This window comes from Pimephales promelas, chromosome 4 (genome assembly GCF_988280905.1).
Source record: "Pimephales promelas chromosome 4, fPimPro1.hap1.1, whole genome shotgun sequence".
NCBI lineage: Eukaryota > Metazoa > Chordata > Actinopteri > Cypriniformes > Leuciscidae > Pimephales > Pimephales promelas.
In genome coordinates this window covers 8,783,863-8,809,884 of record NC_142772.1, presented here as the reverse complement: position 1 = coordinate 8,809,884, position 26,022 = coordinate 8,783,863, and the positions used below count along the sequence as shown (strand labels likewise).

Below are 26,022 nucleotides of genomic sequence, written 5' to 3'. Positions count from 1 at the left end.
ATACATGCCTGCAGACAGTAAAGCTGTGGGCTTGCTAGATTTTGTGTTTTAATCACACACATAGAAGAACGGATGCAGTAGCAGCAATCTATTAAGTTTGGTTCATTCTGACCTGAGCATTTCTATAGTGAAAAGACATTTAACCAATAAACGATCTACATATAACAGAATAACCTCTTGCCTTAACCTCTTGAACTCCAATCTATATACTCTTGATAGTTCACCCAAAAGTGAAAATTAGCCCAAGATTTACTCACTCTCACAAGTCATCCTTAGTTTTATATGACATTCTTCTCTCAGACGAATACAATCGTCTTGGCTGGTCCATAAGTTCATAAACGTGCATCTATCCATCATAAAAGTGCTCCATACATCTCTGGGGGGTTAATAAAGGCTTTCTGAAGCGAAGTGTTGCGTTTATGTAAGAAAAATATCCATATTTAAAAAGAATTATAAAGTAAAATAACTAGATATTATATTTAAATTAGTGCTGTATAAAAATATTTAAATCGCATCAATGTCATAGCTAACTCACGATTAATCGCAATTAAAGGATTAGTTCACTTTTGAAAAAACTTTTGCTGATAATTTACTCACCCCCATGTCATCCAAGATGTCCATGTCTTTCTTTCCTCAGTCGAAAAGAAATTTAGGTTTTTGATGAAAACACTCCAGGATTTTTCTCCATATAATGGACTTCAATGGGAACCGGATGGTTCAAGGTCCAAAAGACAGTTAATAACTGTTTCAGATGCAGCTTCAAATGTCTTTAAACGACACCAGGCGATGAATAAGGGTCTTATCATGCGAAACGATCGGTTATTTCAAAACTTATTCCAAAAATGTAACTTTTCTAAGGACAAATGCTAGCCTTGCTCTATTCTCTGAGGTGCGTTTGTAACGTCACGTAATACGTAATTACGTTCAAAAGGTCACGGGCGACGTAGCCGGAAGTACAGAATCAAAATCGTCCGACATCGTTGTTTTTCCTTTTAATTCCTTTTTTTGTAAACGGTGTTTGAGTTAGTTTGCACGTTCAACCTATGCGTTCAACTTGTAAACACTGACTCTGTACTTCCGGCTACGTCGCCCGTGACCTTTTGAACGTAATTACATAATACGTGACGTTGCAAGCGCGCCTCACAGAATAGAGCAAGGCTAGCATTTGTCCTTAGAAAAGTTACATTTTTGGAATAAGTTTTGAAATAACCGATCGTTTCGCATGATAAGACCCTTATTCATCGTGTGATATCGTTTAAAGACATTTGAAGCTGCATCTGAAACAGTTATTAACTGTCTTTTGGACCTTGAACCATCCGGTTCCCATTGAAGTCCATTATATGGAGAAAAATCCTGGAATGTTTTCATCAAAAACCTCAATTTCTTTTCGACTGAGGTAAAGAAAGACATGGACATCTTGGATGACATGGGGGTGAGTAAATTATCAGCAAAAGTTTTTCTAAAAGTGAACTAATCCTTTAATCAGACATTTTTATCTATTCTAAATGTCTCTTGATTTCTTTTTGTCCCATTATTTTTTCTCATTTGAATGCTCTTATCAACATGGAAAAGTGGATCGGTTTGCTTTGTGCAAATGTTATTTATTGAAAACAACATTGGTATATACTATGTTCAAATTCACACTAAAATTCTCACTTGGGGCAAATAATCTCTCACACAATGTAACACTGTCCATCAATAAAAGGGTGAAAGAAATACTGATAAGGTCCTGATGTTGACGAGGGGCCGGAGAATTCGCATCAGCTGTGTGTGTGCGCTTGGCCATCATCAAGCAGTGTTTCAGACTGGACGTGCTGCGATGATGATAGCTCAGTTCAAAACGACAAAACACACAGATCACTTTGGTCTTGTCAATTGAACCATTTGGCAAATTTTTAAAAGTAAACTTTCCATTCAGAATCTTATTGGCATCCATTTTGGCGTCTCGCGCTCGTCATCCACTCAAAACGTAAAGTTAACCAACTATTTGGCCAGCTCGCAAGCTCAAACGAGTGTTTGAGTGCCTGTTGTTTTGTTTACGGTCTAGCTAGATCTGCTTGCGCTTTGGTCGGCGAAGCAACAAAACGTCCTCGCGCGGTGCAAGCCATTGAAATGAATGGGTTTCATAGAGCAGTGCGCACATGCCGTGTCCTGTTGCAAAAGCATGTGAAAGAAAACTACAAAGTTTAAAAAAAATTGACGCCATTAAAATGGGTTTGCGTTAACGCCGTTAATTTCACGTTTAACTGACAGCCCTAATTTAAATATTTCAAATATGGATATTTTTCTTACACAAACACATCGCTTCACTTTAGAAGGCGTTTATTAACCCTCCGGAGATGTGTGGAGCACTTTTTGATGGATAGATGCACTTTTATGATGGATAAATGCACTTTTATGGACTTCAAACTAGAAACGGCCATTCACTGCAATTATAAAGTTTGGAAGAGCCAAGACATTTTTAATATAACTCCAATTGTATTCATCTGAAAGAAGAATTTCATATACACCTAGGATGACTTGAGGGTGAGAAAATCATGGGCTAATTTTAACTGTTGGGTGAATTATCCCTTTAAGTACACTAAGTTGGCCCTTTATTTAATTAATAAAGGGATAGTATACTATTAAGTTCATATCCAGTTGCCCATATAATCCAAAGTAATGTCGCAAGCATGAACGTCGTGTGTCTATTTCTTGAACAAAGTTTGAGAGAAAGGTGATGGATGAAAAAGCGAAATGAAAAATGATGTGCACAAGAGAACACAAATCATCCCGACCTTGAGTGAGTGAGGTGTCTGAAGCCCTTCGCCCCTCTCTGAAACTGACTAGTGAGTGATTATGAGCGTCCCGCCCCTCTGTGTTGAGCGGCTGCAGGGGTTCAGGAGGCTTCATGCTGAGGAAGACTGGAACTGTAGAGCTGGCAGGTGTAGTGCTTTGAGCTGGATTCTCTTCAGGCAAGCTGAAGTCACTTTGTGTTGAACCCATGCTGTACTCTGAGTCCATGCTGCCGAGGGACGGGTTCAGACCTGTGGAGAGTAACTGAAGTTCACTCAAGGATATGGATGTATTCAGGGAGACAAGACTGAGTTAAAGCTGACTTTGGAGAGTATAAACCTTTCCACGTTACCGTGCACTTTAAGAACTGCAACATAATGCATGGTTTACATTACAATGTAAAAACAATAATCCAAGCCTCACTGACCACACTGCAGTCCAGACATAAACATAAACACATCTGTTTACCTGTGAATTCTCTGAATATGCACTTCACCTTACTGACTAGACTGCATTTTTAGTTTAGCATACTTTATCCTTTTTGTTTTAAGATTTAAATAAAGCTTTCACTTCATTTTCTCTAACTTTAGGTTATTTATCTTAAAGGAGTAGTTTGCTTAAAATAAAACTTTTGCTGATAATTTACTCACCCCCATGTCATCCAAGATGTCCATGTCTTTCTTTCTTCAGTCGAAAAGAAATTAAGGTTTTTGATGAAAACATTCCAGCATTTTTCTCCATATAATGGACTTTACTGCTAACCAAACGCTCAAGGTGCAAAAGACAGTTTCAGTGCAAACTGTTTAAAGGGCGTTAAACAAACTCATTAAAAAACAAAAACAAAGTTTAAGTTTTATAAGCTCAAATGGTCGCCTTGCTCTGTTCTGTGATGCGCGTTCGTGACTCTCCTGTTCGAACTAGTTCAATTCGTTCATTTCGATTCGTTGAATGAACCAAACGACACGAAAAAAGATTCGTTCATTTTGATAAACGGTTTCGAACAGGAGAGTCACGAACGCACATCACAGAACAGAGCAAGGCGACCATTTGAGCTTATAAAACTTAAACTTTGTTATCTTTTTTTTAAATGAGCGATCGTTTCGCTTATTCATTGTCTGTAATCATTTAAAGCCCTTTGAACAGTTTGCAGTTTGCACTGAAACTGTCTTTCGGACCTTGAACCGTTTGGTTCTCATTAAAGTGCATTATATGGAGAAAAATGCTGGAATGTTTTCATCAAAAACCTTAATTTCTTTTCGACTGAAGAAAGAATGACATGGATATCTTGGATGACATGACATTATATAAATTAATCAAAAGTGATAGTAAAGACTCATTGTTACAAAAAAATTGTATTTCAAAATAGAAAATTCTGTTCTTTTGAACTTTCTAATTGTCGTTGAATCATAAAAAGAGATCATAAGAGATGTTTCTTGAGCTCTAAATCAACATATTTAAATGATTTCTGAAGGATCATGAGACACTGACGACTGGAGTAATGATGCTAAAAATTCAGCTCTGTGTTCCCATGTACAATTACATTTTAAAATATATTAAAGTAGTTTTTTTAAATTTTCACGATATTACTGTTTTTACTGTATTTTTTGATCAAATAGTCTTGTTGAGCAGAATATAAAAACATAAAAAAAATTCTTACAGACCACAAACTTCACTATATTTCAATACACTATATTTCAATATGCGTCTAGACTATAATTGCCTTGACTCAACATACAGTATAAAATGCAGAACTAACCTGTGATAGGCGGCACAGCAGGTTGGTTGGTGACCTCAGACAGTGTGTGCCGGCGCTGACTGAAGCGAGCTGTATGAAAGGCGGCTAGGGGCACAGTGTGCTCCTCCTCTGCCTCAATGCCCTCATCAATGGACGTCTCCATGACGTTGCTAGGCAACGAGCCGCTGACTTTGCGGACAACGACTGGAGGGAGTGGGTCCAGTAAGCAGCCGTCCACCTGAGATATAAATACACAGACACTGTTGTTGGCAAAACTGTTTTGGGCTGAAACAGCTCAGCACTCTTTGGGCCGTTTTCACTTTTCTGTTCTCAGATCTGACAACTGAAATCAAAGCTGAAAAGCAATAGATGTGATGTGACTAGCTGTTCTCCAAGAGGCAAACAGGAACACTTTGAAAATGATGTGAAGTGAATATTATCAGGGAATAACGATTTAAATCCCACATGAAATGGAAATTCATCTATTTCCTTAATGTTATAGATGTATTATTAACAATAGATCCATTCATTGGTTTTTGACCTTGTCATTTTTTATCTAAAATGTCAATTAATCTTCTGCTGAAATGACAGACTTCTCTCTAGTGATGTATGCAGGAATTCTCCAATCTGCATAAACCCCACCCCTTTCTTACAATCGAGTGCAAGCTAACAATCAATGTACACTTATGTGACTGGTAGTTGTTATTGTGTTGGGGTACACCCTACTGATTTGGTTTCCCAAAGGTGTTCCTATAACTAAAATAAGTCCCAGTTCTTGCGGAGCGAACACGACAAAAAGCGGGTACTTTCACTAATATAGAAACTATGAAAAAAACTGTCCTCTACTGCAAAATCCCCTAAAGTACTAGTAAAATTGACTACTTTTTGATACATTCGGTACTTTTTTGAGATCGAAAACCATGGTCACTTTCATTCCATGACCTGTATAAGATTCAAAAGTATACTTTTGTGTTCTATGGAATAAACAACAGAATATAGGGTTGGAACAACATTATTAATTTTTATTCAGTGAAATTTAATTTCTCATATTCTTCTTTTCCTTAAATATCAGTTATTCTATTCTATCTTCTCTTTTGTGCGTAACATTGATTCTCTTTTCTGTTAGCCCAGGAGTTAAAAAAAAAATCAGCTGAACTCCTGAAATAATACGTTAATATTTCAATAATTTAACGACACATTTGCGTGTTCATGGTTCTCTGATGTTGGTTAATGTTTACATTGCAAGCAAGTAAACATAATATATATAATATGAATTATATAAAATGATTTACATATTAGCTGTACATATTCCCATCATTATTATTATTATTATTATATGATTGTTTAACTCTAATTCTAAAAATGAGTATAAAATATATTCCTGTTGTAAATAACAAATGTCCTGTAAAATAAATGAATGAATATTTGATCACTATAATAGTTATTTAAAGGAGCTGTATGCAAGAAATGTATTTCAATTAATCATAAATTTTCCCTGCTATGTCACAAGACATTAAGAAATCATGTTCATTTCAAATACTTATATCACTGACAACAGTAGTCCGGCCAGGATATTGTCATTTAAAAAGTGAAGTTGCAGCCCTCGACTGATGTTGATGTTGTCAAGTTGTGTTTTGGCCTGATGCTCCACCCTCCACCGATCTACCAATCACAGACTCAGTATTGTTGCGGCATTCGGGTTGCCAGCTCTTCTCTAGTTACCACAGCTGCAGATACAAACGCGTCGGAATCGGATATAAAAATTCTAACGTTGCGAAACCCCCAAAAACTCGATATGAATCCGAAATAAAGTCTGAAATAAATAATTAACAGAAAACTCACTGTGTAGGACTCATCACTTGCCATTGGAAGCTTCTTGTAACAGCGTACGTTCCTGCAGCATATCTGGCATCCTCGAGTCATGGGGGAAGGGGGGGATAAACCCTAATTTGAAAGTGATTGCAGTACCAGTTTTGGCCACAATCTTGCATACAGCTCCTTTAATTTTACACTGAAAGTTACAATACTAATATTTATGTCTTAAATTCTTCCCTTTCAAACTTTCAAATCCTCAAGCTTTTATTTTGGCAGAATATTGGTGAAATCCAGTGAACAAAAATGTTGGGAATGTGTAAATAAAGTGAACCTACTGCACAACGAATCGCCAAAATGCATGATAAACCCCTTTTGCAAACTCTGTTAGATTATGTCTGCAACTCCATGTCTTCAGTTTCATTTTTTCAGAGTTATGTAATGCTGCTCTGTCAAATGCCCATAGGCAACCAGCAGCTTTCCTGAATTACAATAAGCCAGTTGAAATAAGTTTGTGAGAGCGTGACCTCAACATGTTTGAAGAGCTCCCTAGATTGCCATCTGTTGTGCTCCACAGGTGCTGAGGCTAAATGAATGACTTATCACGCAGTCCATTCAAGGGCTACTGTTAAAGTGTGTTTGTTCTCTGGGATCTCTTGACCTTGGCTTTGCAAGCATCGGTTGAGGTGCAGGAGCAAACAGAAAAAGACCTTTTGGAGGCCAGTATATGGCAGAGTCCCCACAGGATGAGTCAACGCTGCACGTCAATTAAAGGAACAGTAGCTATGGAGATTGCCTTGCGGAAGCCAAGGTGACAAATGTTGTAGTCACGCTTCTCACGAGTGGACTGAGCACCCAGCACTGATCACATGGGTGGCCCATCACTGGCACATCAGGGGCATTTACTAAAACAGGGCCGTGGCGTTGTGTAACAGCAGGCAGCAAAACTGACAGGCTGGCGTTACTGTAACAACAGCCTGCAAATATAGGACTGAAATGCAGGCTACATGTTTCCCCATGATCAATAACGGTAGGCAGCATGATCGTATATCATGGTGTGATTACATAATAGTGATTTTAGCTGGGAATGCATCGAAAAACTGTTTATTTTTGAAATAATCATACACTCTTAGAAAAAAAAGGATTCATTGGGGTTCTACTGTATATATGAAGCATAGGGTTCTTTACTCAACTCCAAAGAACCTTTATGCTAAAAAAGGTTCTATAATGAAAGAAAGAACCCTTCTTTATAGGCTATTATTCATTCATATATTACATTATTCTGCAACATTTTGTAGTTGTAATTAAATTATTGTTTATTAAACTGTTGTAGTAACTTAATATCACCATTTTAATCATGCTGATTTTTGGAGGAGAAAAACTGAAACGGCACTCTTCGTGTGATATTGATTAACTACATAAAATTATGTAAATATATAGTGTACATATTCTAACCCCCATATCTTGAATTTTGTGATCATTCGCATGCACTCATAAATACATTTTAGGGTCTTGATGTTTGTCAATAATATGAAATATTTAATCCGGAAAGGACAAAACAATTGATAATGAATGAACCCAAAAGGTTCCATATAGAACCTTTTTCCTGGTTACAAAGAACCCTGAAGGATTCTGTATAGAACCTTTTAGGGGTTCCAAATACGTAGCGCTGATAGAACCTTTTCTTCTAAGAGTGTAACAGTGATTAAATAATAATATGTTTGAAAATGTGCATATATGCATCTCATTTGATTACAATTTTTTAAATTATCATAATAACAATACATTAAGATTTCATATTTGATTGTTTTTAAAAGACAAGTGCAAGTATGTGTAAAATGTGTGTAGTGCAAGATGGTTCATCAAAAGATGTTGATCCTATTTTCAGATAAAGTGCCACTTTTAACAGTCCACTAGAACACAGTACACAGGTGACCTCAAAGCTACTAATTGCTACAAAGTCTTCACTGTATACATTACATATAAATTGATTCTTATTTAAGATACAAAAGCTATTCAGTCAAGAGCAGAGAGTGATTTTCAGATCTTTTGTTCTTTGATTAATGACAGACAGCAACCGGTATATTAGGCTGCTGTCCCTTTAAGACCTCATGCAGGTATCAAATCTACTGACAAACATCCAGTTTTCCCCCAACTGTCTAATAGAGGTGGCTTTCTGTGGGCGTGCGCTTCAGTTAGCACAAGCATCGCATCGAGTTCTTTTTTTCATGGCTTATTGCGCATAATAACATCATGCACCTGCCCTTTATTTTCTCATTCATGCATTTTTCCATATCACGTATGTTACTAAGGATGTTGTTCACAGTTGCAGTTTGGTTCTTTTTTCTTTTTTTTTTTGGGCTGGGCCAAAAAAGAAAATCACATCACACCTTATATTAGGGTCCAATTCTCATCATTAACTATGAATTTGCCTCAATAAACTAGTTAAGGTATTTGTTAAGTTTTGGAATTGGGTAGGATTAAGGGATGTAGAATATGGTCATGCAGAATTAGGCATTAATATGTGCTTCATAAGTACTAATAAACAGCCAATTTTCTAGTAATATGCATGCTAATAAGCCACTAATAGAGAGAATTGGACCCTAAACTAAAGTGTTATCGAAAATAAATTTCCTGGTTCGCTTAACATTCATACTGCCATTTTAAGACTGAAGTTTAAGATACAAAACAAAAATGAAAAAAATAAAAGCTTTTATGATGTTTGTTCTACTATGGAAAGATCCAAAAACAATGTTGTGTGTTGGGCTAAATGTGCTCGTTGTATGTGTGTACTTATGATGTTCATTTTTAACAGCTGAGAACTCACAAAAAGCTTATAAAATGTGTAAGGGAGTCTAAACAGCACCACACAAACAAAAATCTACAGCAGGGTTCCTCAAATCCAGCCCTGGAGGGCCACTATCCTGCAGTGTTCAGCTCAAACCATGGTCAAACTCATTTACCTGCAACTCTGGAGACCTTGATTGACTTGTTCTGCTGTGTTTGATTAGGGTTGTAAATTTTGCTGCGTTCAAGTCCTCCTGGGAAGTTCGTATTTACGAGGTGGGAAGTCGTGTTTACGACGTCAGTTAAAGTCACTTTGATAAGTAAGATGGTGATTTACATTCTTTAAATTAATTTACAATACAAAAATACAGCAAGGTTTTTAACTCAATACTAATAGAAAATGAATATATATACGTTACTTATATTGTTATATATTACAATGCTATAATATTTTGTGCGGGCAATTAACTTAAAAAAGCCTGACAATATAATTGCTAAACACCTTTAAAGGGGTCATGAACTGGCTTTTTCAATTTTATTATATTGTTGTCTGAGGTCAACTTATGACGTTCACATGGATTTTGCATTCAAAAACATCAAAATGAATAAGTAATAGGCTATTTTCTACCCTAGTTTTGAGCCTAGCTGAAAAACGCTTGGTTTTTATGGGCGTCTCGCACTGAAGACTTGGAAGTAAACGCCCACTGCTGTGAGTGGAGAACAGTTTTGCATATTATAATGAGTTTCAACTCACTCGTTGATGCACAAATGGCAACCGGAATGATTCGCCCATACATGTTCGACCCAGAGTCCGTGTGTAGCACCATTCCTGCCGGATCCAATATAGACGGCACAGCACCGTTCTTTAATCTTAATCGGTCTGCAAATCCAGTATTGTTTACAAAACAATCCTCAGTGAAATGAAGCGAACAGACGGACAATGTTTTACCCTCATCAGCTGGAACGTCATTAATAATGAAGTTTATCCATGCAGTCCTATTGGAATCCAGAGGAAGCTTATGCAGCGACTGTCTTCCACAAACAGGCACTGCACAAATTTTGTTTTGCTCGGTAGCTCGATCTGGTTTGTCATCATGAAGTAGGCATCTATGTTATTTAGCTATGCATGTAATGCGCGAATCAGTGGGCGGGGCTAAACCGGCCGTGTTGATCTTCTTCGTGATGTTTTATCCTCTTTGACGTCATAGTTCCCCACTTTGAAAAACGAGTCGTTTGCTGAGCCCGGTGTCAATTAAAGCTTTTATTGGACTAACAATTACGTTTTCACTTTTGAAACTTACAGGATATTCTTATAATATGATGACCTCTTAAGATGTCAAAAGCTCAAGGAAAATTTGATTTCTCAGTTCATCACCCCTTTAAGTATTGTGGTATTCCGCCATGTTTCTCACTGATATGCCTCCAACTCGTAAAGATCAGGGTTTAAAGAAAATCCAGAGCCTCCCACTCATTTTAAAGACATTGTGGTGGCGTTATTGTACATTCAACACATAAATACAATTTTTCCGACATGACTTAAACGCACCATAAACTACAGTATGTAGGGCAGGATTTGAGGAACCCTAATCTACATTAAGGAGATGCCGTTTTCGACACCTCTACTCTACCGGACTGGAATGTGCAACGTTCACCTATGGTGTGAAAAAACATGATTGAGCATTCTGTCCTGTTTAGTTTTTGGTTCATTTAGATCATCATTTAGTTCATTTAGGTTCAACACACCTGAGCAAGCTAATCAAGGTCTTCAGGATCAGTAGAAACTCACAGGTAGGTGTGTTCGATCAGGGTTGGAGCTAAACTTTGCAGGGACAGTGGCCCTCCAGGACCGAGATTGGTGAACCCTGATTTAGATGTCTTTGGTCTGTGTAGTTTTGGTCTGTGCAGTCGAACCGCACCAGAGTCCGTTTGTTTCTTGTTTGGTGCGCACCAGGATTCGGATGGCAGCGTTCACACTTATTCAATGAACCGCACTATCAGAGCAATCGCACCAGAGTTTGTTTTAATCAAACCAAACCTGTGAACACAACCTAAAGTGTCAATAACTTTAAGCTGTGCAATCTGTGCTCAGTGGTGGAATGTAACGAAGTACAAATACTTTGTTACTTTACTTAAGTACATTTTTCACGTATCTTTACTTTACTTAAGTAGAATAAACAGTGCATACTTTTTACTTTTACTTCGTTACATTTTGCAGCAATTATTATACTTTCTACTCCACTACATTTCTACGACTTCTGTTACTTTTTCATTACATTTTCTGATCAGTTTTTCCCCTGCCCGTCCGTTCGTTGCACGTTTGTCTCACCAGTGACGTTTGGTTGCCATAGATACATCAACTAAATGCGTCTCGCACGCAGTGAGTTTATCGTTTATTTATAAATTGGTTTTACGTGCATAGGAAACACACCGTGTGTAATATACGTTTGGTTAGGATTATGGTAAGCCAAGAGGTTCAGAATTACACCATAAATTAATCGCGTCTACTGCCAAACAAAGTTATTAACATATAGTAAGGATAAGCATGGTTTATATTGCCTAATTGCAAGCTTGTTTCAAAAATGGTGACAACAATTTTTTTTCCATCATTATTGAACATCATTATAGGAGCTGAATGAGTTAGAATTAAATGTTTTATTAATCATTAGAAAATAGTCATTAAGACTATCAATTGTTCTATCAATTCATCAATTGCAAGTACTTTTACTTTTAATACTTAAAGTACATTTAAAATCAGGTACTTTTTACTTTTTACTAGGGCTGTGCAAAAATTAATTGCGATTAATCGCATCCAAGATAAAAGTCTGTGTTTACATAATATATTTGCTGTATATAATTATTTTGTATATATAAATACACACACATGCATGTATATATTTAAGAAAATGTGTTATTCATATATAAAATATTTATATTTATATAATATATATATATATATATATATATATATATACAGAATTTAAGCACAAATAATTCTTAAATATATACATGCATGCATAGGTATTTATATATACAAAATAATTATATACAGCACACACAAATATATTATGTAAACACAGACTTTTATTTTGGATGCGATTAATCGCAATTAATTTTTGCACAGCCCTACTTTTTACTTAAGTATGGTTGTCATTGTGTTACTTCTACTTTTACTAAAGTAAATATTTATCTGGTTATTTGTACTTTTACTTAAGTACTGAGATTCAGTACTTCCTCCACCACTGTCTGTGCTACACAAATATTTGTACATACCACAATATAAAAGATATAGCAAAATCACTGCCACAAACTATATCATCACACCGCCCTGCCCTGCTACCACGGTAGAAATGGTACAGCAAAATCTCTGCCGGTTGACATATTCCAGGTGTCACGAAGCACATACTGTCATATCGCCTAAATAAATAAATTCCCTTGCCTCTGTCTGAGTCACTCATATATGAATGATTAGCAAGGAGAGCTTGTGAAACCTACACTGACGCAAAGCCCCAGTGGTGGCACCAGCCGCTGAAATCATAAAGAGCGTTTTTTATTATTTAATATATATACGCAGGTGTTATTTTAAGAGGCTGAAATGCTGCGGAGATACTGCGGGTGAGTAATGAGGAAGAGATCAGGCTGACACGCAGGCAGAGGAACTTCACACGCTGCAGACAAAAGCTCTTATTGCCGTCATACAGCAGCGCCAATGAGTAACGCTGCTATTTAAAACATGCAGGCAGAGCTTACGAAATATAGCCTCAAGCCCAAAAGGAGGATGAGAGATTTCTCTCTGTGCAAGAAGAATCCATTTAATAACCTTTTTTCCCCTCTTTGTTTTTGATAACTGACCTTGGGAGTGGCCACGTCTTCCTCAATGAGCGTCTGATCTGGGGAAGCAGGGGTTTGTGGGAAGGTAAATGTGTCTGTGGTGGACTGCAACAGAACAGGTGAACGCAGGTGACGTGCTGCCTGAGGAGGGACGCACGCTTGGGAGGGAACCGCCATGGTCTGTAAAATACCAATAAATATCACGGAATCGTAACTATCATGGTTGGACCTATGTTACATGGTTGGACATGTACTTTTAAAGGATCCTCCACCCAAAAATGAAAATTTTGCTATCATTTATTTACCATCAAGTTGTTGCAAACCTGAGTTTCTTTCTTCTGCTGAACACAAAGCAAGATATTTTGAAGAGCGATTGGAATTTTGGCACCATTGACTTCCATAGTATTTATTTTTTTCTTCTACTATGGAAGTCAATGGTGCCCCACAACTGTTTGGTTCCAATCATTCTTCAAAATATCTTCCTTTGTGTTCAGCAGAAGAAAGAAACTCACATAGGTTTGCAACAACTTTCATTTTCGGGTGGAGTATCCCTTTAAGTAGTCTTAGACTCAAAGTACCATCTGATACAGCATGAATATGTAATGAATATGCTGATGAATCCATAAAAAGGATCCAAAAAGGACTCAATGTTTACAAGCACCCCACCAAACCTTGAAAGCTTGTTTATATGGTTTACGGTCACAGAGGTTACACTGAAAGAAGGGTGGCTGGAATACAGATTTAGTTTCTCATGATTCCAATATTTACATTTTTCTACCAACGCCATTTCAATATGTCTGGGAAGACTTCACAGATGGGGTTACCTTGACAACCGTCTGCTCAGCGACGGTGCTAGGGCGGCGCTGGCTGGCGTGCAAACGCTGTTCCACAGGGAAACTGCTGCGATGCGCTTTCAACCGCTCCACAAGCAGGTAGTAGATAGCAGCAAAGTGGTTATAGCTTTTGTTCTGGAGAGACTGTGACAGGAAAGGCAAGGAGAGCAAGACAGACAAGGAAAGAGAACACTCGAAATGTCACATTTCTATCAGTACGGTTTGAAAAGATTCTGAAAGGCTCTACTTTGGAGAAATCAAATTTGGAATTCAGAGGAGAAATTATTTTTAGAAAGAAAAAAAACACTACTAGAGTTCAGAATTGGAGAATTGGCTAAGGATTGTCAATAGAATCAAACTGGGCTCACCCACAGGAATTTGAATTACAGAAATATGCAAAACATAACTAATAATTCCATTGTTTTTGAATAATTATTCATGTTTATGTAAAGTATAATAACCACCCCCCAAAAAAATTATAAAAGTAATTTTTTTTTTATTAAAACAGATTTTAATTTTGACATGCAGCACAACAAAATGTCTTCATTAACTTAATTAAAATAAATACGGAAATTGAAAATTTAATCTAATTATGAAAGAATATATTGAGCAAATTACAGAATTTCGGTTCTCAATAAGTAATCTTCAATAATAGCACATAAAATTAGACATTTAGTCAAATATAATGAAATGTATATAGTTTATAGCTGGCTACGTCAAACATCATTTAAAGGGATACTCCACTTTTTTTGGAAATAGGCTCATTTTACAACTCCCCCAGAGTTAAACTGTTGAGATTTACCGTTTTTGAATCCATTCAGCCGATTTCCGTTACCCCTTTTAGCATAGCTTACCATACATCATTGAAGTACACAAGACCATTAGCATTTCTCCCAAAAAAATTACCAAAGTGTTTAGATATTTTTCCTATTTAAAACTTGACTCTTCTCTAGTTACATCGTGCACTAAGACAGACGGAAAATGTAAAGTTGCGCGATGATTACACAAACTTAGTCCCGGTCACGTTGGAAGCTGGGGACTATTTTCAGGCGCTGGGTCATAACATTACGCCTGCTGCACTCTTGTTACGGCAGTGAAGTTTCCTGATTATTACGCAGGAATGAGAGTATAGTTCCTAGTCATATCAGCCTAGAAAATTGCAACTTTACATTTTCCGTCGGTCTTAATGCACGATGTAACTACAGAAGAGTCAAGTTTTAAATTGGAAAAATATTAAAACTCTTTGGTCATTTTTTTCTGAGAAATGCTAATGGTCTAGTGCACTTCAATAATGTATGCTAAGCTATGCTAAAAGTGGTACCGCCAGAACCGGAGATCGGCTGAATGGATTCAAAAAAGGTAAAACTCAACAGTTTAACTCTGGGGGAGTAGTAAAATGAGCCTATTTCCAAAAAAAAGTGGAGTATCCCTTTAAGGTTTTTCATAATTTCATTTCAATTCAATCTGAAATTTATTTGAACTGAATTTTCAGTTCCACTGTACTTTCCTAACGTCAAATTTGAATAACAGTTCTACATCCTGTTTGCAACCGTAATTCAAAAGCAGTTTGATCTGAGGAATCGCACTGGAATTAATCACATTCCAAACCCTGGCCAAGTAAAAGCTGATCAACTGACCTCAATAGTCTTCTGCTGGTCGATGCCAAGGCTGTGCATGAGTCGCAGGACCTGCTCACTGTGCTCACCCAAGCCTGATTTGCTCTCGCAGGGCAAACCCTGTCTGTAGAGCACAGGCCGCTGGGACGGGACCTCCTGCACCATCCAGCGATGTTCTTTGATCTGACTCAGGGACAAACGTCTGGCTGGATCAAGAACCAACATCTTCCTGATCAGGTGCTCACAGTCTGAAATATTATACATTGAATACAATAAGCTCAAATGAGATGCTGCCTCCTTCCAAAGCTTTATCGTCTAGTGTAAGCAGCAATGTACTAAATATGTAGTATTTAATCCCCAACACTGTTATTCAGTATTGATTCCAAATGATATAGATATTGGGCTGGTTGATTCATGCCAACTCAAACATGCATGAACAGTCGTATAATTGTGTTATTGTGACTTCCTCACCCTCACTCATGAAGTAGGGGATGCGGAAACGACCCTCTAGGACCCTCTGTCTGAGAACAGGAAGGCTAGGGCCGTCAAATGGAAGAGCGCCACACACCAACACGTACAAAACCACCCCCATACTCTACATGACACACACATAGACAGAAAATCAATAAATAAACATAAATCTCTGCCTAGGAGCTAGCACAAAGGACCACCCACACACAATGCTGGAAATTATAATTATGTTTTCAATCAATTTAATTACCATTAGTTGATGACGCAATTCTCCATACTGACTGAGATGACAAATCAACTATTTCGTCTGCTGTCTAATACATACATATTAGTTTGATGCCCCCGAATATGGTATTACCATGCATTTTTAAACATGGTACCATGGTAATAAAATGGTTTTGTGGACATGATCATTCCATGCTATTTATTGGAGAACTATGTCAAGCCAAGTCAAATATACATGTAGCGTTTTTAACAATACACAATGTAAAGCATTTGTCAGATTAAAGCTAGGGGTACACTTTGCGACAATACAAGCAATAAAATGTAAGTATACTGTATGTATTAAAATAAAGTTGGACATACTTATATATACAACTTTATATAAAGAGCTGGGTGATAATATAGTTACATTTTATGACTAAATAAATCAGGCAGTTGAGATTTGTAACATAGTATATTTCACTTTATGGGGCTCTATCTTTATATAGAGCTGTGTGATAATAAAGTTGACCCTTTTATGACAATATAAACGATCACACAGCAGAGATTTTCTATAGAGCCTATAATTCTCCTAAAAAAAAAAACAGCTAATCTGGTTGGCTGGTCTTCCAGGCTGGTCATAACTGGTTTAACAGGCTGGCTTTAGAGGGGTTTTGACCACATCTTTAGATGATGAGGCTGCTCAGCTGGTCAGGCCAGGGGCTGACCAACCAGTTTAAACCAGCAGTACACCAGCTTGGCCAGGCTGGGAGACCAGCTACATTGATCTTAAAAAAGCTAAGATTAACCAACCAGATAAGGCTTTTTTCCCCAGCAGGGGCTTTACGTGATTATGATGTAACCATGTAAATAACATAATAACATGGTACATGAATATGGAACTCAGTTTTATATATATTTATGTCAAATTACTATAGTATTTCCATCTGACATAGTGTATTGCCAAGCTCTTACCCAGATGTCCAGTTGCGGACCCTCATACTGTTGTCCTTCAAACACCTCTGGAGCTGCATATGGTGGGCTTCCACACCAAGTGGTCAGGGGTTCCCCGGGACGGAAGAAGTTTCCAAAGCCAAAATCTGAAGCAGATAAAATGAAAAAGAAAAGTCAATGTCAGCATCAGTATATAGTATGCATTAGTATATTCATTCTGCTTGGAAGTACATAAGAAAAAATGTACAGGCAAAAAAGGTCCGTTGTATATTGTCAATGGTGTAGCAATGTATGAAGCTCAGCTCACACAGAAGTCACTTTCAAACTAAGTAGCTTTTTATTGGTCAACACAGCAAATCTGTTGCAATTACTATGTAAGTCAATATTCTGCACATTTTACCAATTCCAAACCACATTAATCTAAATAACTACAATTGATTTTGTATAGAATTTAATAGTGATATATAATAGATAACGGGGGTGGTAGTGAAAAACGTCTGAGAAGGGAATGAGATTCCCTGAGAAGGGAATGAGATGCTGTGTCGAAGATGACTCTTTGAAGAACACCTCCAGCATGAAAGTGTCTGAAGCAAGTGTAGAATTTCGAGTGGGGTTGCGTCATCATGACGTAATGTGACGGCATACACAGAAGCTACAAAGGGGAGCCGGCACTCAACAGTGATAGCTTCTGATAGGTCGAAGCCAGTCATTCTCAGGCACTCTGAAGGTGTGGAAAGGGACACAGCACCTTGTTCTCTTCTCAGAGAACAAGGGTTAAAGTCGTTCTCTTAAGAGATAACTTGCACTGCTTAGAAGACGACACGAAATACCCACTGTGCCACACTGACAAGTGCCTTTCATGATGTGAAGCTTGTCTAGGCACAGCTCAGGACAAGATGACTTGAGAAGCCGGCATGGAGGTCAGATCCAAGCTATAATATCTAATGATGGTGTGTGGGGAGGCCCAGCCAGCAACATCAGAGACTTCTAGAAGGGAAGCCTCTGATAGCAAGGCTTTAGAGGATGCCACTCCTCTAGTTGAGTGGGCTCTTATCAGCAGAGGCGAGGGGAAAATAGCCTCCACAATCCACCTGCTAATTGTCTGCTTTGAGACAGGAGAACCCTTCTTAAGTACTAATAGCTGGTCTGACTACTTCCAAACGTAGGTCCTACGTACATAGGCCTCCAGGGCATTATAAGTGTAGCCTTGATTTGCTGACACGTGTGGTGAAGGAAGAAAAGCCTGCACACTCACAGATGGTGCCACATTCAATGGCACCTTGGGTACATAGCCATGCCTAGGGTGGAGAATGGGATTTACCGTCCTAGGAGTGAACTCGAGGCGAGAGGGAGAAACGAGCATGCAGGTCCCAAAATCTTTTGGGAACGTAATTACTAACAGGTAAGCCATTTTAAGAGTCAAAAACTTCCCTGACACCCCGTCAATGGGTTTGAAAGGTGCTAGGGATAATCCCTCTATAATCACGGCCAGGTTCCAAACAAGAACCCTGCCCTGGATGACAGGCCTCATCCTTCTCCTTACGTTGGACGCTGCTGCCAAAATCCTCAGCACTCTCTGAAAGTGTTTGAAAGTGATGGCTTGGCCTATCTTGATGTTGGTGACTGTGGTCAAGATGGTCTCTATATGAGCAGGAGACAGCTGTGCCTGCATTGTAGTAGAGTCCCACACTACTCCCAGGAACATAGTTCTCTTCTGGTGAGACAGTGAGCTTTTCTTGACATTAAGTCTCAACCCCAAGCACCTTATATGGCGAAGAAGGGCACCTCAATGACGAACAACCATCTCTTCCGACGGGGCTAAGATGAGCCAGTTCTCGATATAATTTTGTTTCCTTATGCCCTGGAGTCTCAGCAGAGCCAGTGCTGCATCCATACATTTGGCGAAGGGGATAACGCTAGGCGAACGGAGGAACCAGGTATTGGTATGCTTTCTCTTTACCAAAATTAACCACAGGAACTTCCTGTGTTGAGGAAGGATGTAAATGTGGAAGTACGCGTCCTTGAGATCTATCATGTCAAACCAGCCCTTGGACCTGATTTGTCTCGCGATAATAGGGATAGTTAATATTTTGAACCTGAATCACCTCAGAGACCAATGGGGCGCAAGTATAGACAGTATAAGAAGTGGACAGAGCGATCTCATTGGAACTCCATTGAGACTCAAACAGAGCTTGACGACGTTGATGTGACGTGAGCAACCCGTCTGTCTTCTAGTGCTGTGGCATGAGAAATCTGAATCATTCCCTTCCCAAACATGCAGAGGCGGAGAGTAAGTAGGAGTTGTCCATGAGCTAGGAGCAGGAGACACTTTTGCTAGGTATTCTGATTAATTATTTTGTCATTTTGCTTCCACGTTTCCCCGATTGCCCGCGAGCTTCTCCTCCTGTCCATATGGTAATCTCTCTACTGTGCGACAGAGAGTCGCGTGGGTATAACACAATCGTTAGCCAACTTTACAAAAAACTGCTTCAACGGGGCCATAACATAAGCTACAAGGTAATGGAGCGTTTTATACATTGTCGTGTTTCTTTAGAAATAAATAAAGGACAAATGGGGTCTTCAAACGCCTCAGATGTAAAGTTATTCGCCGTCAAAGTGACGGCAAAATGAATGGGAGTCAATGGGAATGCTAACGAAAGTGAAGTTCTACTACAAGATGGCAGCTCCCGCGAGGCTTCAACTTCCAGTCAATGGATTACCCCCTTGGACGCAACCCTCTAACCGTCATGGGAACTATGAAGTACTGGCTGTAGAACCCAGCCCCCCTCTGTCGAGGAGGAATACATTCTATGGCCACCTTCACTGGATTGAACTTCTAGCTCCATTACCCAACAGTTGGGGTTGATTATGGTCCACACCACCTGAATTTTCCTCACATTATGACTGCTTAATAATTATGCAAAACTGAATAGCGGTTTTTCACTTCCGAATAAGGCGTTTTTCACTTCCAGCCATCATTAACAAATATATATCACTTTTAAATGATTATTCACAAAGTGAATAGTATTTATTTAAATTGATGTGGTTTGGAATTGGTAAAATGTGCTTGGAAAAAAAATATGAACAGAATTTGACTTGCACTGTTTGTGGGGAAATGTTTCATCCTCATGTGAAATACCCAACTGCATGGATTTCTATTGAAATGACTGGATTTCACCAAGTAAAATTCAAAGAACAGTAGTAAACTTGATCTCACATTTATTTGCATTTAAGTGAATGCATCCCTTAAAAAAAAAAAAAAAGAATCTGTCATTTGACTTGTTGAACAGCACAACTAATTTAAGAACCTAAGCCACAATGAAACTAAGTGTGTCTTTGTCAAGCTTCTTCAAATACATTTTTACACTTGCTGAAGAATATCGGAGGGGTTCTTGCCCATTTTGGTGTCATTAATGTGGGCGAATTCGCTCAAATCAATTGAAAGACCAAAGCTTAGGCAGCTGACTTGTTGCCTTGCTGCCGTATAAGCCATTGCCTTCTTAGGGAGCGTTTGCGTTCAAAGTTAGTTCAGGTTTCTGAGGCAGAATATCGAGCTAATAATTTATAACAGAATAGAGAGAGCTGTAGTGATAAAGAGGCAAATATTTAATTATCACATTACAATATTTTAACTAGAAATTATGAAAGTAAGTTGAGAGCCTGGTTGGTTTGGGATGAGCTATTCAACAAAGTTTGATTCTTGGGGTTAGGTTTTTTTTTTTTTTAAATCCCAAGTGCGAAGCAAGAAAATGTGTTATGAAGCCAATATGAAAACTAATAGCATTTTATCTGACAGATCTGGTCACTGGTGCAAACTAATATATAACACAAGTAATTGTACATATAAACTGTCCAGATGGCTAAATAGATTCCTGGCTGTGTGTCAGCTCGGGGAGGGTCTGCGCCTACTCATAGACAACCAGCAGTGACGCATTTCCCCTGATCTTTACTCCCAGCATATAATTGACAGGTTCAATTGTGTAATGTAATCTATATAATTTAAAGATTATTTGATGCACGTCACAGCTGATTGACGTAGAGTAATGATTGCATGGGAGCGGGAAGAAAAAACGAATATGCTCTGAGGCGAAAATAAAACAGAATGTTCTATGTCAACGTACTACAGAAATTAAATTCTAAAAGTAATGAAGACAAAAGCCTTGATTAGTCAGAGACTATTGAAAAAAAAGGTTATCCTTGACAGTTACCCTGGGTCAAAATTGCATTGTTGAGAGAAAATGAGCAATGGGCTATACAAATAAACATGGGCTCACATATTACCACTTACATTCGGCACAAATCCAAATGAATCTGCTTTGTGTATTTTTTTTGTGCTTGATATTAAATGAAGTACCAAACATAGGTTTAGGGAGGAGCCTAAACATTCAGTCCTGTCAATCATCATTTCAAGCCTACTATATAAGCACCAGACAATGCGTCATCCCATTGGCAAATTCTTCAGCAGCACTCCTCCTCCCCATCTCCTACTCAAATTCTCTCTTTCCATCTATCCGCAGTAGCATTATAGGGGGTTTAACTCTGAGCTCGAGCCGAGCCTCGGGTTTAAGCCTCCTCAAAAGACAGAAAGCCAAGTTAGTTTACTATTTACTTTTAAGGCTGAATGGGCAGGTGAACTTTTGAATTGCAGTATATCACTTATATAATATTTATTTTATATTTATAACTTATATCATATCACTTATTGAAATATAAGTTGCAACACATTTGAGAGATGAAAAAAATATGTCTAATATTACAGAAAATACGGTAGCAAAATTTCTGTCATGTTCATCCTGCCCTTGTAGGCTACCTTTATCTTGTAATGTGGACTTTAATTAAGTTCACCCCTATCTGCAAACTCTTGAAATAAAAAAGCAACAAAAGAACCCCACTTAAAGGGTTAGTTCACCCAAAAATGAAAATTCTGTCAGTATTTACTCACCCTCATGTTTTTCCAAACCTCTATGTGTTTATTTGTTCTGCTGAACACAAAGGAAGATATTTGGAAGAATGTTTTAATCAAACAGATCTCATTCCCCATTGACTACCATAGTAGGAAAAAATACATACTATGGTAGTCAATGGGGAATGAGATCTGTTTGATTAAAACATTCTTCCAAATATCTTCCTTTGTGTTCAGCAGAACAAATAAACACATTGAGGTTTGAAACAACATAAGGGTGAGTAAATACTGGCAGAATTTTAATTTTTGGGTGAACTAACCCTTTAAGTACAGATATGACGCAATGAAGCCTCGTTTACTAACCTCAAGTGACTTTATAAGTTTGATACATGTTTTGAACCACTGAATAAAACAAAATATTCACAAAGGTTTTTTTTTACAAATTGTGAAATCTCAAACTATTTGTTGAGATTACATATTAGCAATAATATCAGATAATCATGGTAAAAATGGCATTTTAACTCAAATTGATTTAAAACTGTATTTTCAAGCAGCCTCCATTGACTCTATAAGTAAGGTTCTAGAAGAGGTACAAACAGTTTCTAACCCTGTTCTCAGATTTGCCAAAATAAAGTCTCCAATGAAAAGTTGGGTTTCAATATAATGAACTCAAACATTACTTATTAACTTCTTCCCAGACCAAATTATCTGAGCTATGCTGTTCACATTAATTTTATTTATCTGCTCTTACTGTGTTAATGATTGTCTCAGTTTCTAAGGCGAGACATCAAAGTTGATACGCCAATGAAACATAACTGTGAACTCCAGCAACATCTTCAATAAAATTTCCCTTAGAAAAACAAATAAAACCCCTTTTAGAAATGACTCTGAAAGATGGAGACGTGTTTTAAAAAGCCTCTGCTGTGATGAGGAGCACTTCACTTCTGTTATCTAAGTGCATGAGTGACACAATGGCAACGCCTTATAATGCATTTTCTGTGTCTCTCTCTCAGCTTGGTATGACATAAATACAGACAAACGGTCTGGCACAAGTATCTATTCTCTGCAGTGACTGGTACTTATGGATAGCATGTGTCATCCTCCACCCCATCAGTATGTAACAGTCATTATTTTACATCTCAACACTATGACTGCATGCTTGAAAAGGACAAAACAAAACATATCAAACGTTTGATAGTTTGGAAGAGACTGATTGTATTAGAATTGGAACAGCTCAGTCAGTTGCTCGGCGTATAAGTGATTCTTTCAAGATTCCCTAATTAATAATTCCCTTTGAGCTAAATTGACCTGTTTGACCCTTACACTGATGATGATCTAGTGAGAAAAGTGGCCTATATTGCAGATTTAACACCATTAATATATGCAAATATTATACGTGTATGGAGAAATGGGCAAAAATAAAGATCTGAGCAGAAGATGAAAAGAGCCAAATTGCTATGGCAAGGTGACTGGGTCAGAGTATCTCTGAAAATGCAAGGCTGGGTTGGTCCCAGGCTTTGTCCACACTAATACGTTTTTATTTGAAAACGTATCCTTTTCTCTCCGTTTTAGCCTTCTGTCCACACTGAGATGGCATTTTTATTAATGAAAACCAAGCTTTTTGAAAACACTCTTCAAAGTGGATACATTTGAAAATGTAGTGTGGTCTGTCAAAACGGTGCTATTTAAAAACAATGACGCAAGTTTAGTCATGTGACGCATCTTGTTCCAATAGATATTTAAATGTTTATACTGGTATCATGCCTGTTGTGTGCCATTCACTTTCACACTTTTGCTAAAATGTGTTACTTTGCACACTCAGTCCTGCAAAGATGACAGAAAATGTACTCACATTTCCTGTCTTGCGGCAATACATGAGAGCAGTTGTGTTTAAGACCAAACATATGGTGACTGATTGCAACCTGGAGTCAGTAAAAGGTGAGGTATTTTGCTAAATAAAATTATCCTGTCAGGATATTGTCATAACTTTATTATTTATTTTTCCATCTGTTTCATCTCAGTGATCTTTTGTTTGGTTTTACGCATGCGCAATAAGGTGAATATAGTGATTTCAGGTGTGTTGGGAAGCACCTGAAAACGTCTGGGTGGACGGAGAGCGTTTTTAAACGAAAACTCAGTTTTCAAATGTATCCGGATTAATGTAGACGTAGCCCCAGTCTGCAGTGGTGAATTTATTTTTACCAATAGTGGTTTGAGGACAGACAATCCACAAACTGATGACAGGGTGTAGGGCGCCCAAGGCTCATCGATGCACAAGGGAAACAAAGGTTATTCCGTCTAGTCCAAGCCAAAAGAATTTCTACTGTGGCACAAGTCAAGCAAAATATTGTTTTTTAAATGATGGTTATGGGAGAAATGTCACCCCACAGTGCTTCACATTCTGCTGCGTAGCTTCAGACCAATCAGAGTGCCTATAATGATACTCTGTGTATGTTTGCGTCAAGCAATCTCTCTCTATCCAGACAACTCACTTCAGATCTTTGTTAGAAGTAAGTGTTCAAAACTGGCAGTGTGCAGATTTCTCTCTTTCTCATCTCAAGAACAAGTGAAAAGGGTTTAAGTTAAAATATATCAGCTGGTTAAAAATGAGTCAACTGCAGAGTCAGAGCTGTGTCCCTCCATGTTCTCGTCCTATGTCAGAACTGGATACACACGCTTATTGCTTTGTGTGTTTGGGGGAGGAGCAAGCGGTCGCTACATTGGAGTCAACCGAGTGCGAGCATTGTGAATTATTTACTGTCAAAATGCATTGTGCTCATCTTGGCTTCTTTCATTTCGCAGTCGCATCGTGGGGCTCCTGAATGGATTTGGCGGACAAGTAAGAGACGGGTTCGTCCCTTTTGCTTGCTTGTTCACCAGATCCACACATTTCCTCGGATGATCCCGAAGCACTCTCCAGTGCTTCTTTGGCTCACGCGAGGGATGATGATGAATCTCTTGGGTCTGCTGACTTTGAGCAGCCATTCTCTGAGCGTTCCTCGTACGTCGATAAATCCGTCGAGGAATTACTCGGGGTGGTTACTCGTCTGGGATTCGATCACGATGCGGGCACGAGTGTCTCCCGCTTGAATCGAGGCCATTCATCATACCCTAAGCAGAGTCAGTCTAGGCCAGTATCTCACTGTTCGTCAGTATCAAAGAGTGCTAGGTTTACATGGCATCAGAAGTCAAGGTAACCCGTTTGGGCTTGTTGCACATGAGACCATTTCAGTTGTGGTTCAGAGCCTGAGGATTTCATCCATGGCCAATACTCAAAGGCTAATAAAAGTGACGCACTGAAGGCTTCATACACTATCTACAGTATGTGGCTCAGACCCTTGTTTCTCGCCTTGGGTCCTACTCTAGAGGTGCCTTGTTGTTGCAGACTGCTAACGACAGACACCTCCCTGACGGGCTGGGGAGTGGTCTTAAGAGGTCGTCCAAATTGTCAAATCAACTGCCTCGAGCTGACAGCTGTATTTCTGGCCCTGAATTACTTTCTCCCTCAATTGAGGGGCTGTCATGTCCTAGTGTGGGTGGACAATACAGCGGGAGTCTCTTACATAAATCACCATGAAGGTCTGTGCTCACACAATTTGAACAGCATAGCGAGGCAGAATATTCTCTGAGCCCAAGACAAATTCCTGTCACTCCTAGCAATATACATTCCAGGGCATCTGAATGTGGGAGCAAATTTACAGTCCAGACATAAATTATGGATGGGGGAATGGAAACTTTCATGGAAGTAGTGAAACAGATTTGGACCAGATTTTATGAAGTGGAGGTGGACCTCTTCACCTCTTATCAGACAGCGCAATGTCTCCTCTACTTCTCTCGGAGTCACCCAGCCCCCCTGGGTCTGGATGCGATGGCGTACACATGGCCCAAAAAGCGCCTGTATATGTTTCCTCCCGTCTAGCCAGTTCTAGCCAGAGTTCGCCAACAAGTTCTTGCCTCTTACTGATTGACCGCGTTGGCCGAACAATGTTTGATACTCAGAGATAATATCACTCCTCAACGGCCGCCGTGGGCGATTCCGGAGAGAAGGGACCTTCTGTCTCAGGCGGAGGGCACGATATTCCATCCCTGGCCCAACTTGTGGAACCT

General features: G+C 38.6%; 1 protein-coding gene across 3 annotated transcripts in view; it reads right to left on the bottom strand.

Annotated features, from left to right (window-relative positions):
* Positions 1-26,022, bottom strand: part of sik2a (salt-inducible kinase 2a) — a 51,239-nt gene that overhangs the window by 10,765 nt on the left and 14,452 nt on the right. For all 3 annotated transcript variants that reach the window (XM_039662297.2, XM_039662296.2, XM_089129910.1), the window contains 7 exons: positions 17,034-17,158; positions 15,858-15,981; positions 15,408-15,634; positions 13,762-13,914; positions 12,959-13,117; positions 4,532-4,748; positions 2,778-3,026 (listed from right to left, as the gene is read on the bottom strand). In XM_039662297.2, coding sequence (XP_039518231.2) covers positions 2,778-3,026; positions 4,532-4,748; positions 12,959-13,117; positions 13,762-13,914; positions 15,408-15,634; positions 15,858-15,981; positions 17,034-17,158 — 1,254 coding nt within the window. The remainder of the gene's footprint in view (positions 1-2,777; positions 3,027-4,531; positions 4,749-12,958; positions 13,118-13,761; positions 13,915-15,407; positions 15,635-15,857; positions 15,982-17,033; positions 17,159-26,022) is intronic.